The sequence below is a fragment of the Coturnix japonica genome, chromosome 6 (genome assembly GCF_001577835.2).
Source record: "Coturnix japonica isolate 7356 chromosome 6, Coturnix japonica 2.1, whole genome shotgun sequence".
Lineage (NCBI taxonomy): Eukaryota > Metazoa > Chordata > Aves > Galliformes > Phasianidae > Coturnix > Coturnix japonica.
The window spans coordinates 22,743,443-22,766,699 of record NC_029521.1 but is presented as its reverse complement, the minus strand read 5'-3'; the positions used below and the strand labels follow the sequence as shown (position 1 = coordinate 22,766,699).

The 23,257-nt window shown below is 41.1% G+C and overlaps 1 protein-coding gene across 6 annotated transcripts in view; it reads right to left on the bottom strand.

Annotated features, from left to right (window-relative positions):
- Positions 1-1,069: 1,069 nt before the first annotated feature.
- The window catches only part of ADD3 (adducin 3), an 86,668-nt gene continuing 64,480 nt past the window's right edge, over positions 1,070-23,257 (bottom strand). For 5 of the 6 annotated variants that reach the window (XM_015867162.2, XM_015867165.2, XM_015867163.2 and 2 more), the window contains 13 exons: positions 13,346-13,484; positions 12,364-12,515; positions 12,163-12,243; positions 11,021-11,170; positions 9,957-10,100; positions 9,770-9,868; positions 9,119-9,301; positions 8,616-8,873; positions 7,461-7,580; positions 6,492-6,581; positions 5,715-5,838; positions 4,709-4,804; positions 1,070-3,482 (listed from right to left, as the gene is read on the bottom strand). In XM_015867162.2, coding sequence (XP_015722648.1) covers positions 3,184-3,482; positions 4,709-4,804; positions 5,715-5,838; positions 6,492-6,581; positions 7,461-7,580; positions 8,616-8,873; positions 9,119-9,301; positions 9,770-9,868; positions 9,957-10,100; positions 11,021-11,170; positions 12,163-12,243; positions 12,364-12,515; positions 13,346-13,484 — 1,935 coding nt within the window. In that variant the 3' untranslated portion in view covers positions 1,070-3,183. The remainder of the gene's footprint in view (positions 3,483-4,708; positions 4,805-5,714; positions 5,839-6,491; positions 6,582-7,460; positions 7,581-8,615; positions 8,874-9,118; positions 9,302-9,769; positions 9,869-9,956; positions 10,101-11,020; positions 11,171-12,162; positions 12,244-12,363; positions 12,516-13,345; positions 13,485-23,257) is intronic. The other variant, XM_015867166.2, reaches the window with a different exon arrangement.

Below are 23,257 nucleotides of genomic sequence, written 5' to 3'. Positions count from 1 at the left end.
CTTACTGCTTCCACCCCAGCCATCCTGGAACACTGAGAGCCCCCAGCCCATGGGTGAGGCTGCCAGAGAGAAAACATTGGGCAGCAGGATATTCTGTGCAGCAAGCTTGCACATTAAAATACGTGCACATGTTCAGCTGCAAAAACATTGGGCTAAGAGGAGGAGCCCTGCCTCCAAGTTACATCTCCTTCCATTTCTGGATTTCATAATGAATCAATCAAAAACAACCAGTCCAGCAGACAGATGTCAGCTTTCATCTCTCTGTGCTGGAACTGGAATAATGCCCACCACATCCCCACCAAAATACTTTTCTTTGAAAGCTCTTTTGTTAACAGCTTTCCAACTGCAGGGAATGGATGCAGCAAACGCGACGATCTGACGCCACCTAATGGCCATTCGAACGTTCTGTTTTCGAAGGTCGCGTTTGACTTCGGGACTCAACCCTTCATTACACATTGCTCCTGCAGATGCAGAAAGACAAATGGAGGAGTGATTAACCGGTCACCATCCCTGGCAGTGCTCAAGAGGTGTCTGGATGAGGAGCTGTGAGATATGGTTTAGTGGCTTGTGGTAGCAATGGTAATGGGAGGACAGTTGGACTGGATGATCTTGTAGGTCCTTTCTATAATGATTCTATGGTGATGATTCACTGAAAGAAAAGAGATCCTACAAAACAATTTATTTTCCGTGCTAACATGAAGGAAGCAGTAATTTCCACAAGGTATTTCCCTGACACATCACTTAAACCACCTGAGCCCCACATATGAGGCTGTCAAGCTTAAGCCCACACTTAAGCAGCAGCCGGATGGATGAAGCATGAGGAGAAGTGGTGGCAGCAGCACGCCTGGGGTTCAGTCCCTCACCTGACAGTGCCACGTTGTTTACCACAAGCCCATTCTCCTTCATCTCCAGGACCTAAGACCGAAAACAACAGCTCTCCAGTAAGACCAGACCATTTTCCTCCATAGCTTTCCGAATAAACCCAAGACAACCCATCTCCAGAATAAATTCTGTACAAGCAAGAGATGCAACAACGCTGTATAAACAAACAATTGCTTTACAAAACACATCTATTTAAAATACTGTTTATTTGTGATTTCACATTAATTAGCATTACATCTATGAGCAATTTCAGATAACGTTTATATATTTTCCACAGGACACAAGAGTTGGCTGGCTCATTCTTTATGCCAAAGCAAGTAAATAGAGGCATTAGCAAAAGGTGCAAATAGTTCACGGTTGCATTTTAAAAAATATTTATGCACATTGCATTCATTTAGATATACTTTTAAAAAAGTTATGAAAAGCGTAGTTCACAGGTTACTGTTTCTACATATGTTGTAACACAACACAAATGATGTAGAACATAAAAAACAAAGTAAGCGGCTGGAAGTTTCTACTATGATTAAAAACACTGATTCCAGTATTTAGTGATAAGCTAGAAAATTGTTTCCAGGATCCATTCCAACACTGCATTATCACACTTAACACAGTCAAAGCTAACCAGCCCCCAAACATGCTATATCAACATTTGTGCATGCCAAACCACTCTCCAGCCATATTTAACAATTATATATTGTATAATATTTCAACTGGTAATTTGGGAACCACACGGATCTTTAAAATGCACTTCCTATTGCGATGACTGATTTACAGACGATTTGAGACAGCGAAGGAAAACCTATGTTAATTTCTATGTTTAGTTTGTATTTACAATACAGTAAAAGTAAGAAAATGACGATACCAGTAAAAATGAGCAAGTGGCAGCGCCACCCAACCCACGGCACGAGGCTCTGCTTTGTTCTGGGTTCATCCAAAGGACAACACACATTCATGAGACCCTTTTACCATTCAAACAAAAGGGAGGGGAAAAAAAAAAAGCGACAGCAAGTGTTGTGCTCTGCATGAATCCACACAAATTCTCCATAACATCTAATATGGAAATGTCACTTTGCTGATTTCATAAAAATATCCCACAATCCGTATCATATCGTTAAAAAAAATAATCACCAAACTTGTCCTTTCTTTGTCTCCTCCTGTTTTCTCACTGTTTCACTTCCCTTTTAAACAGCTTTGTTTCCTTCATTTGGTTATGTTAAGAGATTATTTTTCTTCATCCATTAGCAATACCATGAGGAAAAACAACCCGACACAGTAAGTTTTGAATCCAGTTCGATGTTAAACGCTTTTGTCTTCCGATTTCTAAGTCCCTGGATTCCTGAATTATATTTAAGTATACTCTAAACCAAGCGTTCTTAAATACACTCTACTATTTAATGCCTGGTTCACATGCCTATAATATTTTTTATACTGAATGGTATACAAACATTTGAACATATAAAATCTTCTTTTTGTTTTGCAGTTAAACTAAATTATCAATGTTACGTGTATAAAATCCCCCTTCTTGAAAAATAAGGGTCTCCCCCTCCCCCTCCCCCCACCCGACAGAATAAAAAAGAAGTCTTCAAAAATTATATTTCACTAAAATGAAATATTTGGCAAAGAAGTTGTCGATGAATGGAACTCTCTGACATTTTGTATAATTCCAGATAAACTTTCTCTTACGCAGCTTTCCCCCTAACATTATGTGCCAGTGTATAATATTTCTATGTGATCTAATCTTAAAAAAGATTTAAAGGCGTGCTGTTAATACGCACCCACCCAAACAGGGGCACAGAAACACAAAATATATGGTCAAAAAATCACAATACAAAAAGGGATGATCTGGTTACCAATTCAGACAGCAGTTTTCTTTTCTAGGAAGGAAGTTATGTGATCACCCAACAATAACTTTAATAAAGACTTTACCATACTGAAAATGTCAAGGTCTGCAAAATACCCCGGGCAGAACTTGTTGCTGCACAATGTGAGGGCGTTTCATCTCGCTATGACGGTATTTGAGCACCTGCCAGTGTAGTTCTACATGAAAGTAATGAATGTTTCAAACCCTCATAGCAGTTTTGGACCCAGGTAAGTGAGAGATGAATTAATTTTCACTTAATAGGAAAGTCTTTATTTTTATTTTCTTTGTTTGTTTGTTTCTGTTTTGTTTAAAGCAAAACCTTTTCCAGTTCCTCTTTGTGTAGGTTAAATGTCCAGTTACTGCACACCCCTAACACTACTCTGTTAATGGTCAACTTAAGCGTTTAAAATGTGCACCATTTCCTCCCAACAGAGCTGCACTTACACTTCCACTTTCTCTTTCTTTTTATTCTTCTTCAGGAAAGATGGGGTGCGGAATTTCTTTTTCTTCTTCGACGGGGATTTGGAAGGTGACCCTTCAGGAGACAGGGCCTCTTCTATCTTTTCAGAGCTTTTAATGGTAATCTCTACGCTCTCCACAGTACTAGTGGTTAACTGACTGACCCTCTTGGTGAGGTCTTCTTCCACATCATGTGCATCTTCTTTGCCATTCACCACCACCACGGGTAGCTCTGCAGATATTAGGTTGGCATTCTGGGTATAGAGATCCTCGTGATTTTCTAGAGAACAGAAAATTTTACTGTCATTTAGGTGTGATATCATGTCAAAAAAAACCCCAAACCCCAAACAAAGAAACAAAAACAAAAACAAAAGCCAACCCCAAGCCTGAAACAAAGATGGGAGTCTGGATTGCAATCCAAAGAATGAAATCCAAAATGCTAAGACACTGTCTTATCTTTTTTATCTACTTGTTGTAAACAGACCTAAAACGTTACTATAAGATAATGAGTTTAGCTGAGAAGGCTAAACTCACCTCTACCGGGTGCATGTGCAGCTAAAGCCGTATCTAGTATGTTACACAAACAATAGATAGATATACACTTTCAAGCATACTTGGAATTACATTTTATTCCAGAGACAGGTTTACAAAAGTGCCACCATTCCATGCAGAAATCTTTGGAACACTGCCCTTCCCAAGTGCCTTCTTAGACCTTTCTGGAAAAGCCTTAGGCCCAACATCTGATCTTAATCATAGAACAGCTTGGGTTGGAAGGGACTCCATGGATCATCATCCACTCCCCTGCCACAGGTAGGGCTGCCAGCTGCTAGATCAGGTTCTAGATCAGATTGCCCAGGGCCCCATCCATCCTGGCCTTAAACACCTTCACAGATGGGGCACCCACAACCTCTCTGGGCAACCTGCCCCATCTCCTCACCACTCAGTAAAAAAATTCCCCCTGAAATTTAATCTAAATCTTCCCTCCTTCAGTTTAAAACCATTCCCCCTTGTCCTATCACTATCAACCTGCATAAAAAGTTCCTTTCCCTCACATTTATAAATTCCCTCCAAATACTGGAAGGCTGCAAAGAGGTCTCCCCATAGCCTTCTCTTTTCCAGGCTGAACGAACCAGTTCCTTCAGCCTGTCTTTGTAGGAGAGGTTCTCCAGCCCTTGGATCATCTTCATGGCCCTCCTCTGGACCCTCTCCAAAAGCTCCACATCTATCCTGTGTTAGAGGCTCACAACCAAAACCAAAACATATCTGTCTCCTCCTCCTCATTAGTAACTAAGGCTCAGAGCAGCCTGTGTTATTTTCCATTTGTGAGAATTATGTACTAGAAAAACTTGGGAAAGCCAAAAAAGTAAAGAGTCCCTCCCCAGACTTTGGGAAAACAGGGCTCTTTTTTACTCATCCGATGACACAGAAGCATAAAGAACTCAGCAAAAAAGCAGACGACTCAGGTTAGGAGAGCCATCAGCATTTTACAGAGACTACGCAGAATACCTTCTAATTTTTCTGGGACATTTTGCGGGGACTGAGTTTGTGACTGAATTTGTGACACAGATGAACCGTCATCTGAGAATAATTCCTGTTCAGCATCTGTAGGACAAGAGTTTGATTAGTAGCCATGCAGAAGTAAAAACAAAGCAAGCATGTCAGTACTAGTGGTACAAGATTTACAGCTCTGCTAGCATTGTGCTCTTTCTGCTGACAACATTAAGAAGTTGCAGTGCACAGTTTAAATTACATAGAATGAGAGATTTACATGTTTCATCTGCTAACAATCTTTTCATATTAGTTCATTAGCAGAAAGCACAAAAAAGGGGGAAGGGTTGCATTCCATTGCATTTCACATTGCATGCCCCATGGTTTTATCTTGCCTTAAGTCACACACACAGCTGACAGAATAGGCTACCACACTGTACCCCAATGTGGTATATAGCAAAGCTGGTTTATTGCAAAGTGCTAATGAAGAAAAATGCATAGTAAGTGATACTGTCAAAAAAACCAACAATGAATTAGTAATTTCCTACACAATAGTAGTTCTGGACAAAAGATGTAAAAAGTGAAAGCAGATGAGTCTTGCGCATTGGGAGGATAAAGGAAAAATTAAAGAAGCAAAGATCAAACATCTCACAAAACTTCTGAAGGTAATAAATTACAAACACGAGCTCAAAAAGCACTGGAATTTGAAGGTCAGAAAGCAGAGAATCTATTGACAGGGCTGCACCAAATGTGAAGCAGCACAGCATACAGGGAGAGCTCAGTGGGTTTTCCCTGTGAATTCTGACACTTGAACGGGCATAAAACAAACCTTGAGATAACAAAAATTTTCTTCTACCTTGTGACATTGTTCATAATTAGGTGGCAAAAATAATTTGTCAGAGAGTCGACTGTTTATCACGTATCATTTAGATAACAGAATTCCTCAAGGAATTATCGCTACGTTTCAACAGTAGATATGAAACATAAATGAACTATGATAGAAATGTAAACCCCAACCACTGACCTTCCAGCCCCAACTGCTTGCGCTCAATTGTTTTCTTGTACTCTTCCAGTTCCTTCTCTGTGAGATGGCTGAATGGGTTGGGTGGTGCTGGTGGTGCATGCTCATCATCTTCAAATTGCATTGGCTAGGAGAAAGAAAATTAAAAGATTAACAGTTAAAAAGGAAGCACATGCACATGGCAAATAGTATGATGCCTTCAAACCTAAAGAGAAGGAATACAGTTGTTGAATGCTAACTCTAGTTCAACGTGGTTTGTTACATACCTTATCAGGATTATCCATATAAACCAGAAGTAACTATATTCTATTCAAGACAAGACTGCTAAGAAACCAGAAACCCTCGCTCACTCCAACTCCAATAGAAGCCTGTTTCCAATGACTGCTGCCTTCTGCATGTTCCCATCCCACCTTTTAAATTCATGTCATTTCTGGGCCTTAAATGATTTTCTTTAGCGGTGAGCTCCACAGAACAATGAGAAGTTATTTTTGGCCCTGTGCACTGCAAAGTCCATCATTCTTCAGCTAAAATGGTCTTAGAGAAGGCTCCCGCTACAATAATATTAAAGACAGGTATGCCTACCTGAAACTAACATTTTAAAGCTCTGAGATAAAAAACACACATCTATATGAATAAAACATTACACATTCAAAACTTGGCATTAAAATTACCAGCTCTAACAAAGTATTTAGATATAAAATGGCCCAAAAGTGAAGCTTGAAAGAAAGCAAGGCAAAATAACCCACATACACATAAATCAGAGAATTATGCCCTACTCACTGGACTTGGCTTTTTATCCACAACAATCCCAGCAAGCAGCTGAGACTGTGGTCCCGCTGTCTTCAGGTCATATCGATTTTGCTCCCGAATCTATTATAGAGAGACAGACCAAATATAAATGTAAACAGGAAAATAGATCAGATAAAAACATTATACAGCAGGAAAATAGGAGTCAACTAACTAATGAGACACTGAATTGAGAGAATCTTAAAATCATTGTCTGGAACTTGTAGCATTAATCTCTGGATGACCACAAGATGCCTTGCCAGCCCTAAGGAAGGGAGTGGATCCTTCTGACTCCAGTTCAATCCCCACAGATACTGATAGGGTCCTTTCCAAGAAATAAAAGATTCTGTAATCACATGGAAAGCGTCCCGAATATCTGCTAGTACAGTAAAGCCCAGGGTGGAGTATTTGGTCAGTCTAACAGTTAGAGCCTTATGTGTTGGAAGGGAAAAGCAGAGAGATATCTGTGATTACAGACAGGTCCAACAATCTTTCATTTTCTTTTTTCTGCTTTTTTCCTTTTCCTTTCTATTGCCAAAAGACTGAACTGGGCCAGAGACACGCCAGTTTAATACATGCTAGAAGAAGTAGCACAGAGCAGAGTTCACATGAGACTGAATTATGCTGTACCCCATGTACAGCAATTGGGTTCATGCTGGCACCTAATTATCCACTAAATGTAATGTTAAATGATGGGGACTATCATTTCCAATCCATCATTTCCAGAGTTAATGGTCATCATTCGCCAAAATGCTGCATTCAAAATTTATATGTACACTGCATATACGTATACAAAATTCATGTATATCACATATTTAAATACATGCTTTATAGTGCCAAAATCACATCAGAAACTTCCTACTAAAAACAGAACACTTGAAAATTTTGGGTTACTATTACACATTATTTAACATGTAACTCTATGTAGAAACGGTACAGTTATACTCAGTGTGCATCTTTTACCTTATTTCTTTTTTCCAGCACTTCACTGGGGTTTGTATTTAAAGGAACAAACTGATTTGGATCTTCAATTTTGATTGGTGTTCCTCCACTAGTCTTGGAAGAGTCATCAGCTTTCATCCACTTAAAGGAAAAAAAGAATAGCACAGCATGATGGGGAGGACAATTCTCAGTGCTGTTTTATGGCTAAAGAGGAGAAGTAAAGAAGAGCCTTCCTGACTGTTTTTAGTTCCACATGACATCCATGGAATACCCCCAAATCCTCACAAGTTTGCATGCTTGCCCAGGGGGATCTAAGTTGCCTTGAGCACGTACCACCTACATTACTTTTAGTAAACACCAAACACACTCCTGTAAAACGCAGTGCTAACTGCCTACTAATGCAGCTCTGTTCAGGAGGCATCATGCTTCCTATCCAGTAGCACACTGATCTGCTGGTTCCAGAGCTCATCCACCCTCTCTCATTTCCTCATTCACCTTCCACCTCTGTTAATCACACATTTTGGAGCTTTATTCCTCTGAAGTGAGGTTTCACATCTTGTTGAGGATATTTCTCCCAAACACAAATGCAGAAGCTTGCTAGTCTGCCAGCAGGAGGAGCTGATGCCTTTATGGTTGTACTGTCTAACTGTAAGCAGGACAGCAAATAATGTGCTCCCCAGCCCTGCAAACAGGCACTGCTCTCAGGCTGGAGACAGTGGAAGCAGGAGGAAAAGGCTGAATCAACATGAGTAGTAACAAGAGAATAATCTTCAGAGACTGTTTTTAGCAGGCTCACAAACAGGAAAAGGATAGTGGCAAATTGGACCTTGAAGAGATGACAGCAACCTACAGGTGATTTAAAACCTTCTTATATTTAGTGGATAATTTAAAACATAAAAACATACAGTGTTATTATTTCCTGACTTAGGAACTGGAGGAGCTGGGTGAAAAGGGAAAATAACTGCTTAATTATTAGCATAAACTGTTGCTCTTCCAAAGAATGGCAATGCCCAAATCGCTGAGGGTCATCAGTACTGATGCTACTAAACCTCCCACAAACCAATTTCCCCCTGCTTCATTAACTGATTCACTAATCCTGTTAAAGAGGCCTGTGTGCACTCTGCTTTTTCCCAAGCAGCATAAAACCAGAACAACTGCCCCAAAGTATTGGCCCACCATGATCTTGGTCCTGGGACTCGCTTCCCCGTTCCAGGACTCCTCAGGCACATTTACTTTCAAGTACGTGTTTGGGGAGTTCAGCCATCTTGTCTTTTCCCTCTGTTGTCTCTGTGCCAGGAACTTCAGCGGGGAGAGCGGGACCGCATCGTCTTCAAAGGAAAAGGCAGTCACAGTGGCTGGGATCTCAACGTCACTCTTATGTCTGGGCTTTTCCCTGACTAAGGGTTGCCTGTAGGCATAGCCAGTTCTGTATCCCTATGGAGAAGAAAAAAGAAAATAATAATAATTTAAGAAATAAAATTTAAAAAAAAATAAAATTGAAAGAGTAACTGAAGAAGTAATCAGATTTTTTTGGTACTATCTTATATGCCTTGAATGGGACGAGAAGTCGTTCTACCTTCATTTTCAAACTCACAAAGAAACCAGAAAGAATCATTTGCTGTACAGCAGCTGATCCTACGCTCAGAAGCTTGCAAAGGCTGCCACGAGTGTGTTCTCACCAGGTTGTCCAGCATCCGCATGAGTGCTTCAAACTCCTGCTCCCCTACTTTCCATTTCTGCTGTGAAGCCATATTAACTCCTCCTCCTCCACCTGCTGCCACACCGTGCGTGAAAGGCTTGAACTTCTGCAGATCCAGTAGTAGGAGATTGTCTATCCCACCTGCTCCAGCTAATGCATGAACCTGAAGACATCAATGAGTGTTATTTCACTTGCAGAAATGCTTTGGATTCTTTGCTTTTCTGAATAAACAAGAGAAACACAAATGCCTGCTGCAATATTTCTCAGGCTTTCTTCTGTGTGAACATACATTACAATATACAGCAGGTGATTAATACTGGAAGGATGATAACATATGCTAATCATCACACTCTAAAAGGAGCAGACACAAACACAACCTCTCAGAGTATCCTAATAAAGTCTTTTTCCGTCACAGTATTAAGCATCTTTTCATTTCTATACACATTTCAAAATGAATGAGCAATTGAACTCAAAATGAATGTCAGGGTGAGGGAGTAGAGTGCTATTCAGTCCTTCCCTCCAAACACATACTTGCAAATATGACAGGAAACACATAGAAGAAAAGTGATGAAGTTCTGGGGATGGGCTTAGGAGTTATGGAAGATGAGGACAGTTACGTATTCTTGCTCACCTGTGTTTCACAGGCCAGTTGCACGTTGAAAATATAGTGGAATGCTTCTTCCAGTGTCTCTCCTAGAGCTACCACACCATGGTTTCTCAAGACTAATACCTGGTAAATGAAGACACTAATGTTAAATGGTAGAAACTGTCACAGGACATGAACATTGCCTTTGGGAAGCTTGAATGAGGCTGAATACCTTGCAACTGGGTCCAAGAACTTTCTGAAGCTGAATTCTCTCTTCCTGATCATCAAGAGAACCCTGGTAGTTGTAATAAGCAACATCTCCCAGAATCAGAGCCTCCTGTGATATTGGAAGGATGCCACACTTCATGGACGAAACCTATTTGAAGAAAATGATATATTGATAATTAGGGGAAAAAATAAACTCTTAAAACCTACAACATAACATGGACCTCTTAGCAAACTAACTTTGCCAGAAAAAGACACTGTATAGTGAGAGAGTTGAGAAATAATATCTTTAGGCTTTTACTACTCAAAGTTACAAGAGGGTGACAGAACTGCTGCTACACAACCTTAGGACAGATTGATTATAGGAAGAGACAAACGATCCCAATTGAGCTTCTGCAAATTTTAACTGTGTTTAATTTTTTCCTTCTTTCCCATAATCGTAATTTCAAAGAACTTATGTGAAAGAAGTTAGCTACCCCTCCCTCTTTTCTCTGTTGTCAAGCAATAATTACATACGTATTTATCCATTTATCTCAAACCAATGATTTTGAGTCTTCTTACATTTTTATAATTGTTTATAATTTTATAATTGTTGTATGAACCATTTTATAAACTCATATTTTTACATATTAACTTATGTTTTATATCTAATTCTATTTTCAATATGATTTCTCAGTAGTGGAGTAAATCCAAACAGAGCACAACTACTAATTAAGCCAGTTAAAATAGAGTTGTGTAACATAAATGATGATGCATACAGCACATTATATGGTTAGAGATACTATAAATGAAGCCTGGATAAACTGCTTTAGTCTCCTCAGCCTGAGCACAATCATATCTAAGCATCAGTTTATTACCATTCATTTCATTGCAGTAGCCCTGCCCTCTTGCTTCCCTGATTTCACAGCAGAGTTTTATTTTAAAGAGAAAAACAACAGTGTGGAGCTATGTTACAAACAAAACTAAAACCGCCACGAGCAACAATTCAGCTTCAGAAAGGTGATCTCAGTTCATAAGATCAACCTGTTTTATTATTTTTTTACTCTTCAAGCTAGGAGGAAGAAGACTTACAGCTGCTGTTGCAGGGGTATGTATGTGTATTATACATCTGACATCGGGGCGTGTGGAGTAGATGGCCACATGTGGACTGAATCCTGCATTGTCGATACTTAGAGTTGTACTGCCCTGGTCAACTACATCTCCCAGGATGTTTACCTTAATCTGGAAAAGTCAAACAATTAGACAACATTCAAGAAGTTTGCAATAACTGTAATTATTTGAGAACCTCCCTTCTTACTTGATACCAAGTTTTCCCCACGCTCTTCAGGCTTAGAGCATTTGACATAAATTGCAAACAACTACAGCCCACTGCTGAGAGCCTTTTGTAAGGGAAGTTGTCTAATTCTTGGCATTTTAAAAACAACTTTATTAACACTGTCTACATTCTGAGTATGAAGAAAATTCAGCCAATAAGTTTCCAGTAAGAAAATTATACGTGCAAAGAACATAAAGATTTGTAGGAAAATTAAAATAATAATTCTGGGATCAACATAAAGCAACAGGAGCACATTAGGCAGTGTTCTCAAGTTTTTATTGTGGTTTTCTATCTCCTGCAAGGCTATCGGCCTATCAATCTTCCAACTAGTTCTCCTGCCGCCTTTTCCAACTGGAGATCGCTTCTTCACAGATATGAACTGACATGAAGAACATACAGCAGCTTCTATATCAAAAGACCCATGATTTTAACAGCTACAGGATCCTAAATACCAACCTGTAATTTTACCCCGTTCCTCTGTAACAACCAGGGAAGATTATTCAACTTTACTTCCCCATTTATAAAGATAAGAACTGATTCTGCTGACATTACTCCTACAGTGTGATTTCATAAGAATTACCAGATTGTCAGGTTCTAAAAGGTTGCTGCTATACTGATGCTATTTAATGAGCTCTGGGAGAAAGGAGAACAAAACTTTGCTACCGTGCATTGAGGTTGGAGACAGAGCAATAGAAAGCAAAGCTATATCCAAAAATAAATAATCAGAACAAAGGATGCTGCTATCTAAATAATTAATCAGCTTTGCATAGGGTAGGTAAACATTAAAAGCAACTACAATCGAGCAGGGCGATCACAGCTAAGTCCATTGTAGTAGCCACAAAAGTATTTTAGAAAACAGGCTGAGCCTTGGTGGTTACTATGCAGATGAATTACATACCAAATTGGAAGCTGAAGCTTCAGAAAAGGACAGACCTCTTGGAATGATTAGAATATGATCATGTTCTTTGCTTACTCTGACCTGAAACGGAGGGAAAAAACAAATGGATTACTAACTTATTTCTGAATTCACATTATTTGGGGGAAATTAATTTGACTCAACAGGTAGGATCCCAACATTCTTATTCTCTGAAATACTTACGGTGATGTAGGCATTTGGCAGATGTGCCCACCCAAACAAGTCAGCCAATCTGTATAAACTGGCTAATTTGCAACGAGTAAGTTTTTCTCCCTTAACAAACGAAGAGGTATCTATCCCAGGTAGATCATTGATGGGGGTAATCATTCCATGGCCTGAAAAACAGAAAAAGATGGCAGCCAATCAATTAAATGCCTTCCAGCGACATCGCGATCTTCCAGAAGCAATATATTTAAAATGTCAGCAGAGCAACACCAGCAATCATTAGGCTGCATCTGCACTACTGGGACTTCTAGGGTCTTTACTGAAACCTCTGCTAGTTTTGACTTTGATTGCATCAACATCTTGCAAAGGGGTATTTCTCCCTTTCATGAATGTGTAGTACCTCTCTGAGAAACACTGCCTTTGCTTACAGGGATTGTTACTACCAGGAGAGAGAACAGGTTTGGGTTTTCAACAGAGAGTGCGTGCTTTGAGATTAATCGCCCTGTCCAAATCCCCAGGGAAACGTTGCAGGGAACAGCTGGACCTGCAGGACCAGCTTGAGACATGGAGATAAGGCACTCTGAGCTCTGTTGTTCTCTTCCACTTAGTCTGTATGAACTCTAAGGAGCCATTCTGGGACCAGTTCTCAAAAGATGCCGAATGCCAACAGCTGCCACTGTACCTCAGGCTTGTAAGTTCCTGTATCACATCACCCACCCAGAGTGCTTAGGCCAAACTCAGCACTTCAGTACTGGAAGACTTGGGAGGACTGGAACATCCCAGCAATGTTTTTGTAACTATAGCACATTGTAAAAGTTATTTTCAACTCTGGGAGATATCTGGGTAATGATTCAATTTGGCGGGCTACTCCCCATGTTTACAACTTATATGCAAGAGCAGAAAAATAATGCCATGTCTTAGTTTGTGCTCACATTAAATTATCACTGGTAATAATAAAAACAAAGAGAAAAAGGGGCAGTCAAAGGCACATTTCACTTACTGAGTGAAGATGAGGAAAAACCTGCAAAAGAGCTTGCAGTAATGTAATCAGCAATCTGCTGTAATGCAAGCAGCCCAGTTGGGTTATTGCCTTTCTTCATCTGTTCTTGAATAAGGCATTCCAGATCTTCTCTAAAAGCCTGTGGAAACATTTGAGAATCATCAAGGAAACCTGGATTTGATAGAAGTAAGATTGTTATAGGTGGGGCTGGTAGATTTGCCTGTTATTAATGTTACACGACACTTCCCCTTAGACCTTGTTTTTAGTGCCTATAACTTTGCCAAACTTTAATCATCTGATCTAAACTTTGTATGCTAACTATTGGCAATTTATGGGCTAGAGGGGAAAGAAGTTTGGTCACAGAGGGTTAACTACTTCCAAGAAGAAAACAAGGTAAAATACAATTAGAGAGTTCTCCATAGTTCCGAAGAAGCACTTCAAATCTGACCAGGACCTGTTGCTTTTAGTGCTGGGTATTTTTTTTTTCTTTCAAATTCAGTAATCCCTCTGAAAATCCGTCCAAATTTGATAAAGTTATAAACACATGGAAAACTGGAGTTCATCCACACTCAAGTAGGATTGCAGACATGCAAAATCTAGAAGGAAAGTCAGGAGGTCACCTCTCTGCTTCTTTCTTTCTCCTCGAGGGAAAAGCCCTTCCCTCTTTCCCCAGTATAAAGTGTCCACAACTCCAACAAGATAAATTCATGCCAAATACATTATACGAAGGGTTTTCACTGTATCAAATTTAATATACTTAGCACTGTGGACCAAGGCTGTTCCTTCCAGAAGGCAGATGAACCACTGTTCATAACAAACGCCAGTCTTAGGACTACTTCAGTCTTGATGCTTCTAGACTAAATAAATTCCATTCTTCCGCACTTGTCTTAGTGGTGTTGTTTCCTACCCCTCTCATTATTTTTTTGGCAGTATTCCTCCAGCTTTTGTCTGAACATGCAGGACACAGAAGTGCACATACCACCAGCTAAGGTGTATGGTGAATGCTCTTGCTGGTTCATTCCAGAAAGGCATTTGGTGTCTGTACAGTGCAACTGACTCCTACTATAGCTCCAGGCTACTCTCTTTATGTAATTGCTTCTTACAGTTTGTCTACCGTAGTAATTATTTAGTCTCAATTAAAAAGGAAAAGAGTTCTGCAAGACCAGTGCAATTTCTTCACTCAATTTTAATTCAGTTCTCTTGGTTGGGTAAAACCCATCAGTTCCATGACATTCCCATATACTCATGACTGTTGATGAGCCAAGCATTGCTACCACACTCCACAAAATATCTGCAGGACTCTGCTTGACTTGGCCTCTCAGTTGGGCATCCACAGCTACACTTAATTTTCAAGCACAGGCACTGTACTGTTTTCCCAAAGCAATCTCACTGGGATCACATGCACCTGGGACTTGCCAGATCCTGACAGATAAAGCCACGTAGAGCGACTGTGTGTTAAACTGCTGTATGGATTTCTTGGTGCACATCAGGTGCACACAGAACCTCCACCAAATAACTCACAGCACCTTGCTGGTCTGAAGACACATGGGCAAAATCAGTGTCTGCTGCAGGTGAGATCTATCCAGCAAGCATAGGGAAAGGTTGGGGAAAATGGAAAAGAAAGGAGAAAGTGAGTGAGAAAAGAAACTTAATGGGGACTGGGAGGAAAGAGGTGGATCAGCACTAGAAGTCCGTAAGGGTAAATAATGGAGGTAATTATGCAGGGATAATTGCTAGAAAGGCAAACAAACATTTGGGGAAAACAGCAAATGGTTGGAGAAAATAACCAGCACTGACAGCAGAGGAGAAGGGAGGAAAGAATAGCAAAAGGTTTGGCAAAGAATAAACCAGCTCTGTAGGAGGAATAACTCTAGACAGAAGGAAGGACTCCCTGTGGAAAGGGGTGTCATGCAGGGGGCTCAGTGAAGGACTGTACAGAGAAAGAAGTGAGAGGGCCTGGCATGAGGGTTAGAAACAGGTGAACAGTGCAAATGGAGGGGATGGAATGCAAAGCAAAGACTGGAATACAGTGAAAACTTTAAAGAAAGGTTAATGGAACAAGGTAAGAAAAACCTTCGGTATGGCACAGCCCAGCATCATTCTTTCAGCACCGTGAGCATCATTTGGTGTCTCTCACCCTTACCCCTCTGTCTATCTGCAGGTAACTGTGAAGGCCCCTCCCACCCACCCAATTTGGCTCTAAGGATGATCCTTGTTACTGATGACCTGAGGTGTTCAAACAGCAAAGCAGGAGCCATCCTTTTTCTCAGCACAGTGAGTGCCTTCCTCAGCCTGGAGCCCGAACATGGCCACAAACCCTGTGGTGCTGGAGGCCAGATGTGCAGCCATGTTTCTTACTGCCCTGCACATAACTTTTAACTGTGCCACACTTGTCTCGTCCCCATGCCTCATTTAACACACTGTGGTTGGTCCACAGTAGAAAATAAATTCAGTATTTTTTCCTCTTCTCAGCACACAGCCTGGTGCTTTATCTGCATGCTGTTCATACCCTGATGTGATGACAATTATTATTTATCTGACAAGATTTTCTCTGGGGCAGATAATTACCTTAAATCTAAATGCTTCACAAGCATTAACTTGCTAATCCCCAAAAACATGTCTTTATGGTGAAGCAGGGCACTGTCACTGCTTTCACAGAACAGCAAGTGTGCTGAGGTCTGACAGTCCCACTGATTTGGGATATTCATTGTGAGATGCCCAGAGCTTGATGTGCAGAGCACTCAGCAGTAAGTAGCTATTCATATACTCAAAGCTCAATTCCTGTTGAAGACCAGAGCACAGCTCTGATTGTCTGACACCCAGAGCTCAGTCTCAGGGGAACAAGCTGGAAACACAAACCCCAAAACTCAGGAGGCCACGGTGCACTGTTAGGGTCAGTTGGGATGAGGTGCTGAGGCCAGGACGTAACCCAGGTACTTCCTGCACTGCATCCAAAGTGGCTTTCAGCATTGGATGGGGCTGTGGGTAACCTGATGTAGTGCATGATTTACTGGCTGGCAACCCTGCCCATGCAGCAGGGGATTGGAATTACATGATCGCTGGGGCCCCTTCCAACCCAAGCCATTCCATGATTCTCTGACATTCAGACACGTGTGATCTCTGTGTTAGATTACTTCTCACGTAACCAGAAGAAAGGATTTTGGTGAGCTGCATACAGAAAGTCCAACCTGGATGTTTTAACAACCTGCTTGGAAGCGTACAATAACCAAAGGCACTTCCTTAGCCTTTGCACATCATATTTCTGACCATACAGAGTGCCTTAGAACAACAAAACCACCTCACAACAAGAGATTTTGTGGCAGCTTACTTCACATTGTTCCTAAGCTTCACAACACAATTAATCTGCTCTCAGAGACCTGCCAGAACCAGCCATTCCAGCCCTAGTGCTCCTTTCTCCCAATGGTTTACCACGTGGCTGCAGTTCTATGGTACTTTCTCCTTCTATTACTGTGATCTATTAAGACAGCAGAGACAGTGACTGGACAATATATTTCATCCACAAGTAATCCTAGCCTTTATTTTCAGACTCTGCCATTCCAAGACATTCAATTACTCCTTAAATGTTCCTTAAAGAGGCCCCTGCACAAAAATTCTGCCATCTCACACTCGGGAAGGCTGAAATACTCCTTTACTCTTGTTTATAATCTGTATATAAGGAAATTGCACATTCGTAGTCTCACAGGGATCATGTAGAAGACAGAATTCATGAAATTTATGTCAGTATTTGCTTGGGAGGAGATGGAGAAAAACAGTTATCTGTGTTACATTAAATCACTCTCAATTCAACAAGGACTATAGAACGGATCTGCAAAAAACATTCACAGCAAATTCCTATTAGTTGTATCCAGACTTTCCTTTTTTTTCCTCTTTTTAACTTGTCTGAGGAATGTCTATTGCAGGAAAAAAAGATAGTGTAATGTATTCTGGACAACTCTGGATGGAAAGGTTTATTTTATTAAAAATATTCTGCTGCCTGTACTACTTTCATTCTTCTCATCTCAGAGTCGTTATCCAGTGTTAATGCAGTAGTGTCTCTTGCACACAAAGGATGCTACAAGTAAGGATTCGTGGTTTAACAAAGCTGTTGATAACTGAACAACAAGCTTTCCTTAAAAGTAATTTCAGGAACACCAGAAAATTGGTATAATCCAGGGCAAGTAGAAGATAGGCAGACTTGGGATGAATGGCAAAGCAGATGTTAATAAGTTGAAACACGGATAAAATACAATGAAATATGCTATTTATCTACGAGCCAGTGCACAACAATAATATCTGGCAGACAGCAGTCTTCAGTGTCACACATGACTCTATGTATTTTTCCATAGTTTCCATTAACTCTTCCTTGCTTCACTCTTTACTGCTAAGACTGCCCTTCAAGAACCCCAGGCCCTGGAGGTAAGAGAAAGACTCTGGGGAGGGGAAGACTTCCCTGTGGTTAAAGAGGATCTGGTCAGAGATTGTCTAGGCAAACTCAATGCACACAAATCCATGGGCACTGATGGGATGCACCCATGAGTGCTGAGAGAGCTGGCAGAAGCAACTGCCGAATTGCTCTCTGTCATCTTGGAAAGCTCATGGAGAATAGGAGAAGTGCCTGAAGGCTGGAGGATAGACAGTGTCACCCTAGTCTTGAAAAAGGGGCAAGGAGAAGGAGCTGGGAAACAACAGGCCAGTCAGCCTCACCTCTGTCCCTGGAAAGGTGATGGCACAACTTGCTCTGGATGTCATTGCCAAGCAAGTGGAAAAGAAGAAGAGCAATCAACATGGGTTCACAAACAAGAAATCATGCTTGGCCAGGCTGGTAGCTTTCTATGTCATGACTGGCTGGGTAGATGTGGGGACAGCAGTGGATGTTGTATACCTTGATTCCAGCAAAGCTTTCCACACTGTCTCCCATAACATCCTCATAGGTAAGCTTAGGAAGTGTGGGATAGATGAGCAGACAGTGAGGTGGACTGAGAACTGGCTGACTGGCAGAGCTTGGATGGTTGTCATCAACACTGCAAAATTTAGTTGTAAGCCTGTAGCCAATGGTGATTGCCAGGGACCATAACTGCCACTGCCCACCAGTGACTGAGAAGCAAAGAAACATTCTGCTCCAGCACAAAGCAGTGAGTTTTCAAGAGGAAAGGTCACTACCATTTCAGATGTAGTACTTGACAAGAAAACGCTGACAAAGGAAAAACCATACTGTCAGATGAATGAAAAACTATGCTACTCAGCTGTGTATGCTCAGCATTGCTCAATAAAGAGCTTCAGCTCTGTGATTTGTTTCTCTGTGCTGGAACAGCACCCAGTTTGCACTGTGGAAGCTGGATGGGGACAGCTGGGGGGAAGGAGCTGCCCATCTCCTCAGAGCCACTGCACACCACAGCACGAACATCCCCGTGACTCATGAACAAAACACAAGGCAGCTCTGTCTCACTGCACGAGCTGTGAGCCATGCAGACATGGCAGCTCACTGTGCATTTTGTGGTGGTGCAGGGGCCACGTGCTCAGCTGGATGCGGCACTGCAGGAATTTCACTGTTTCTAACACTCCAGCCACTCCTCCAGGCCAAGTTAGGTAGGCACGTGGCCTGCAGCCCAGGCACAGCATTCTTCGATAAAGCCATTAATCACACAATTAGCTCAACCTATTTCTAATACCATAAAATTAATTCCCCAGAAATATATGCAGTCCTCTTCCAAATTCATATCACACAAACTCAAGCAGCTTAGGTGCAAAAATCTCTTGTCTTACACATGCAAAGGCTCTCTGAAACTCAGTGGTGAGGTTGCAAACTTCAGTTCTGACTCAATTCCATTTAGCACAAGTATAAACTGACAGTGTAAATGGGGGCTTCTAAGAATTGAAGCAACATTTGTATGTCCTGGTTAACTGTTTTTCTTCAGTCAACAGAAGCAGACAACTAGAATAACCCACAGCACTGCTATTTCTCTGTTATATGTATATTTTTACTACAAAAACGTATTAATTTCTACGTTTTGTTGGACAGCTCTCTGAGGATGTTTAGAGGTAGGCAGGCTCCTAAGTATTGTACAAGTCCATAAGTATTATCTTCCTTTTTGCTTACTATTTCCATAGGTACATGATGACACTTAATGACTCTAGAAACAAAATGCTGAGAAAAAGAACTCCCCTGTAAGTAGAGAAGAGGATGGCTGCGGGTCACCTGCTAACAGCCCACTGCGAACTTGTAAGAGGAGAAAGTACATGTTCCTATCAAGGATAGTAAGAGCCCAAACTGTTTCATACCTCAGCCCGTATAGCTTGACGAGATATGCAAGATCCCTACTCAATAACAGCCCTGCTGCATGCCTAAAAGCAGCAGAATAATACAAGAAACCGTTTTAGCTTCTTTTTCCTGTTTTTGATCAAAGCACACACACACAAACTGTATTTTCTTAAAAGACTACAATTCAGCTTCTCTATGTACAAGCACACCCACATGCACACAGCCTCTGAGCCCAATCACTACCGCGATAAAAAGCTTTAAAACTTAACTGATGTTTTGTTCCAGAGGGTGAGCGGACGAGAAGCAAAGCAAGCACTGTGCATGCGGCTGCCCTAGGAGGAAGAGCTGTACCTCCAGCAGCCTGCACAGCCCTGCAACAGCAGCAGGTGCCCTGATGGAAGAGGGTGGAGCTGCCCACAAAAAACCGTCAAAGAGCTGCGGCTGGCAAGGGAAAGATAAGGGCAACAGGAGTGTTTGTTAGCTCTATGAGGAGGAGGGGACAAACAAAAAATGGCTTTGGCATTCTGTTAAGAGATAGGATTATTAATAAGCATGGGGAATTTGGTAGATCTTTTGCAATTTTCACTTGCAATGAAGTGCGTAAGTGGGCTTGGTGGAGTGGCCTGAAGATGCTCCAGGACTTAAAAAAATGAATGTAGATAAGGAGCTCCTTTCAACTGTTGCTCATTTTCTTCACTGCAATGGAAGCCCCCCTTCCTTCCCACTCCCCAGAGTGACTTGATGTCTTTCATTGGACAGAATTCAGAAAACCAATGAAGAAAAACGGATCTCATTACAGTGCATTTTATTTTACAACTCCATATCACTTACCTACAGAGTTAAGTCTGATTGAGTGTTATTTACAATTAATTACTTCAAATACTGATAGAGCCATAGAAAAGGCTCATAGGCCCTGGAGAGTGTCAAAAGAAGGACAATCAAAGCTGTGGAGGGTCTGGAGCACAAATCCTATGTGGAGCCACTCAGGGAACTAGGACTGTTCAGCCTCGAGAAGAGAAGACTCAGGGGAAACATTATTGGTCTCTACAGCTCCCTGAATGAACATTGCGGTGAGGTGAGGTCAGACTCTTCTCCCAGGTAACAGTGATAGGATGGGAGATGATGGTCTTGAATCGTGGCTGGGGAAGTTCAGGTTGGATATGAGGAAAAACTTCTTCTTAGAAAGAGGGGTGAGGCAGTGGCACAGGCTGCCCAGGGAGGTGGGGGAGTCACTGTCCCTGGGAGTGCTCAGGAACAATGGAAATGTGGCACTGAGGGACATGGATAGTGAGCAATATCAGTGAGTATGGACTGGGCTTGGATTAGATGATCTTAGAGGTCTTTTCCAACTGTAATGATTCTATGTAAATTCATCAAGCAAAAGGAGGATGGACTTCACTGATAATGATTTGAATGATCTACAGGATGTGGGGACAAAATCACAGCAGGATCTGCAAACAACCCCCTCCCAAGGAGACAAAAACTTCAACTCAAACAAGTCAACAACATTAAAGATCAGAAATATGGATGGGAAAAAAATATATATATATTTTCAATGTGGAAACCACAGAGATTTGAAAACCTGAATTCAATCTAAGCTAAATCTGCAATATGGAAATAAAATAGAAGTCAAAGGTAATTTTAATTTCTAGTGTAACAGAGTGGAGAACAAAGATTAAAAAAGCCATTTTGATGAGAGTAGAGCAGGGGACAATTGTTCAGTTCCCCAGCAGGAAGTTATACAGATGTCAGGAGCTTGAAGCCACCTGGGGGAGCTGCAGAACGAGAGGCTGCTCCAGCAGGAGGTCCCATAGGATGGGACCAAAGGGATAGAATGGGATGCTAGCAACAGGCAATGCTCCTAAAGGATCAGAAAGGCTTTTAAATGGATGGGGAAAGAGCAGTACAAGCCAAAATAAGTGAGCAGCTGAAAGGACTTGGATATTCCATGAAAATGAACTGCCCCAGTAGGGGAGTGGTGGTGTGAAAATACTGAATGTCCATCTGATACAAAACAAAACAAGCCAGACAAATGTGAATCTCAGGAAAAAACAAAACTGAGTCAGATGGGGCAGGGGCTGGGCACATGCACACATGTGGGCAGGAAGGACAGGAGGACAATTGGCCTAAGCATGAGAAAACCAATTTAGCAACACAGTTGGGTACAACTGAATTATTGCCATTATGTAACAGCAGTGATGAAGCATCACTGTACCAATCGCCCTCCAGTGTTGCACAGAACCAATCAGCACTGTCACAGCCAACACAGAGTTAAAGCAAAGCATTGGGAGATCCCACAGGCTAGCTTCCTTTCAGGCTAAAACCAAACAGGCTCCTACACCTGCATGTATCATGGACAAAGACACAGAAGACTGCCCTGGAATAACAGGGCAGCCATGGCTTCTATAGATTTCAGTCACCATGGTGAGCATACCCAAGAAGTACCAGATAGAAAGGAAGGCCAGACTCGCATACCAAAGCTTAAATTGGCATTTGGATAATACATCAAATAAGGATGTTTACTCATTAAGAAGTTAGTTACTCCATAGAACAAGCAATATACAGCTGTTTAGCTTATAAAGACAAAAGTGTTTTTAATTATAGATGTGAGATAGAAAATTAAAAAAGAAAAAAGAAAGCATTTCCTGTTTTGGTTATATTACAGCTGAAGTGTATCAGAACCACAGAAAACAGAGAAATTCATCTATTGCAAAGAAATATTTTTTCCTATGAAAAGAATGATGTAATACCCCAGTGCTCTGAACCTGCAGACATTAATGAAATCAAAATCATGCAACTTTATGTCCAGTGGTACTTCTGAGCGTTACCAGGCTCCACAAACCTATCTGAATGTCATTGCTTTGTACTTACTTAACATAGAACAACAAACACACAGGTCCTGTCAGATCGTCCAGGCTTTCAGATGTGCACAGGTTACAGGGAGCATCAAGTAAACATGTCTGAGAAACCACTGATAATGTCAGGAAATTCTTCATGGGCAGTGTTAACAGAACAAATCAGTCTTACTGATTTGTTTAAGGCTTATTACAAACATTAGAAAACATCAGAGGTAATGAGTGTAGCTTTTAAATGATTTAATTTAGGAAAGGGAAATAGCACATCAGAGGGGAGTAGCCAGGCTGCACATCAATGTGTGCATCAAATGGCACATCAGAGAGATGAAGCAGTTTGATGTCTGAGGGTGTCTGGTCATGGCTGTAGCCCTTGCAGTGACATGCTCTGCACAGAGTACAGAGTGGTTCCTGAAATATATTCTCTAATATATATTTTCTTGCTAAGGGATGTAGATTTTCCTACTTGAAAGAAAGGAAAAAAGCTTGTTAATACAATATGAGTATCTAAGCTTCCTCATAGATGGTAGCGATTAACCCTTTAGCTTTATAGCATAGTTCTTTGCTTGGAGAAAGTATGTGTTCACACAAGTTCATCTTGAGCCCATACATGGTTGCATATTTTTATGACATAAAGTTATTATCTTTGTAACATATACTTACACAGTCACAGATACATAATTATGATGAGCCAACAACTAAACCTCCAATCTGAATACACATATGCACATGTAAGGCAAGTTGAATATTCACCAGTAAGAAAATGTCTGATGACCTCTTCCCCCTCTTCCAAAACACCAA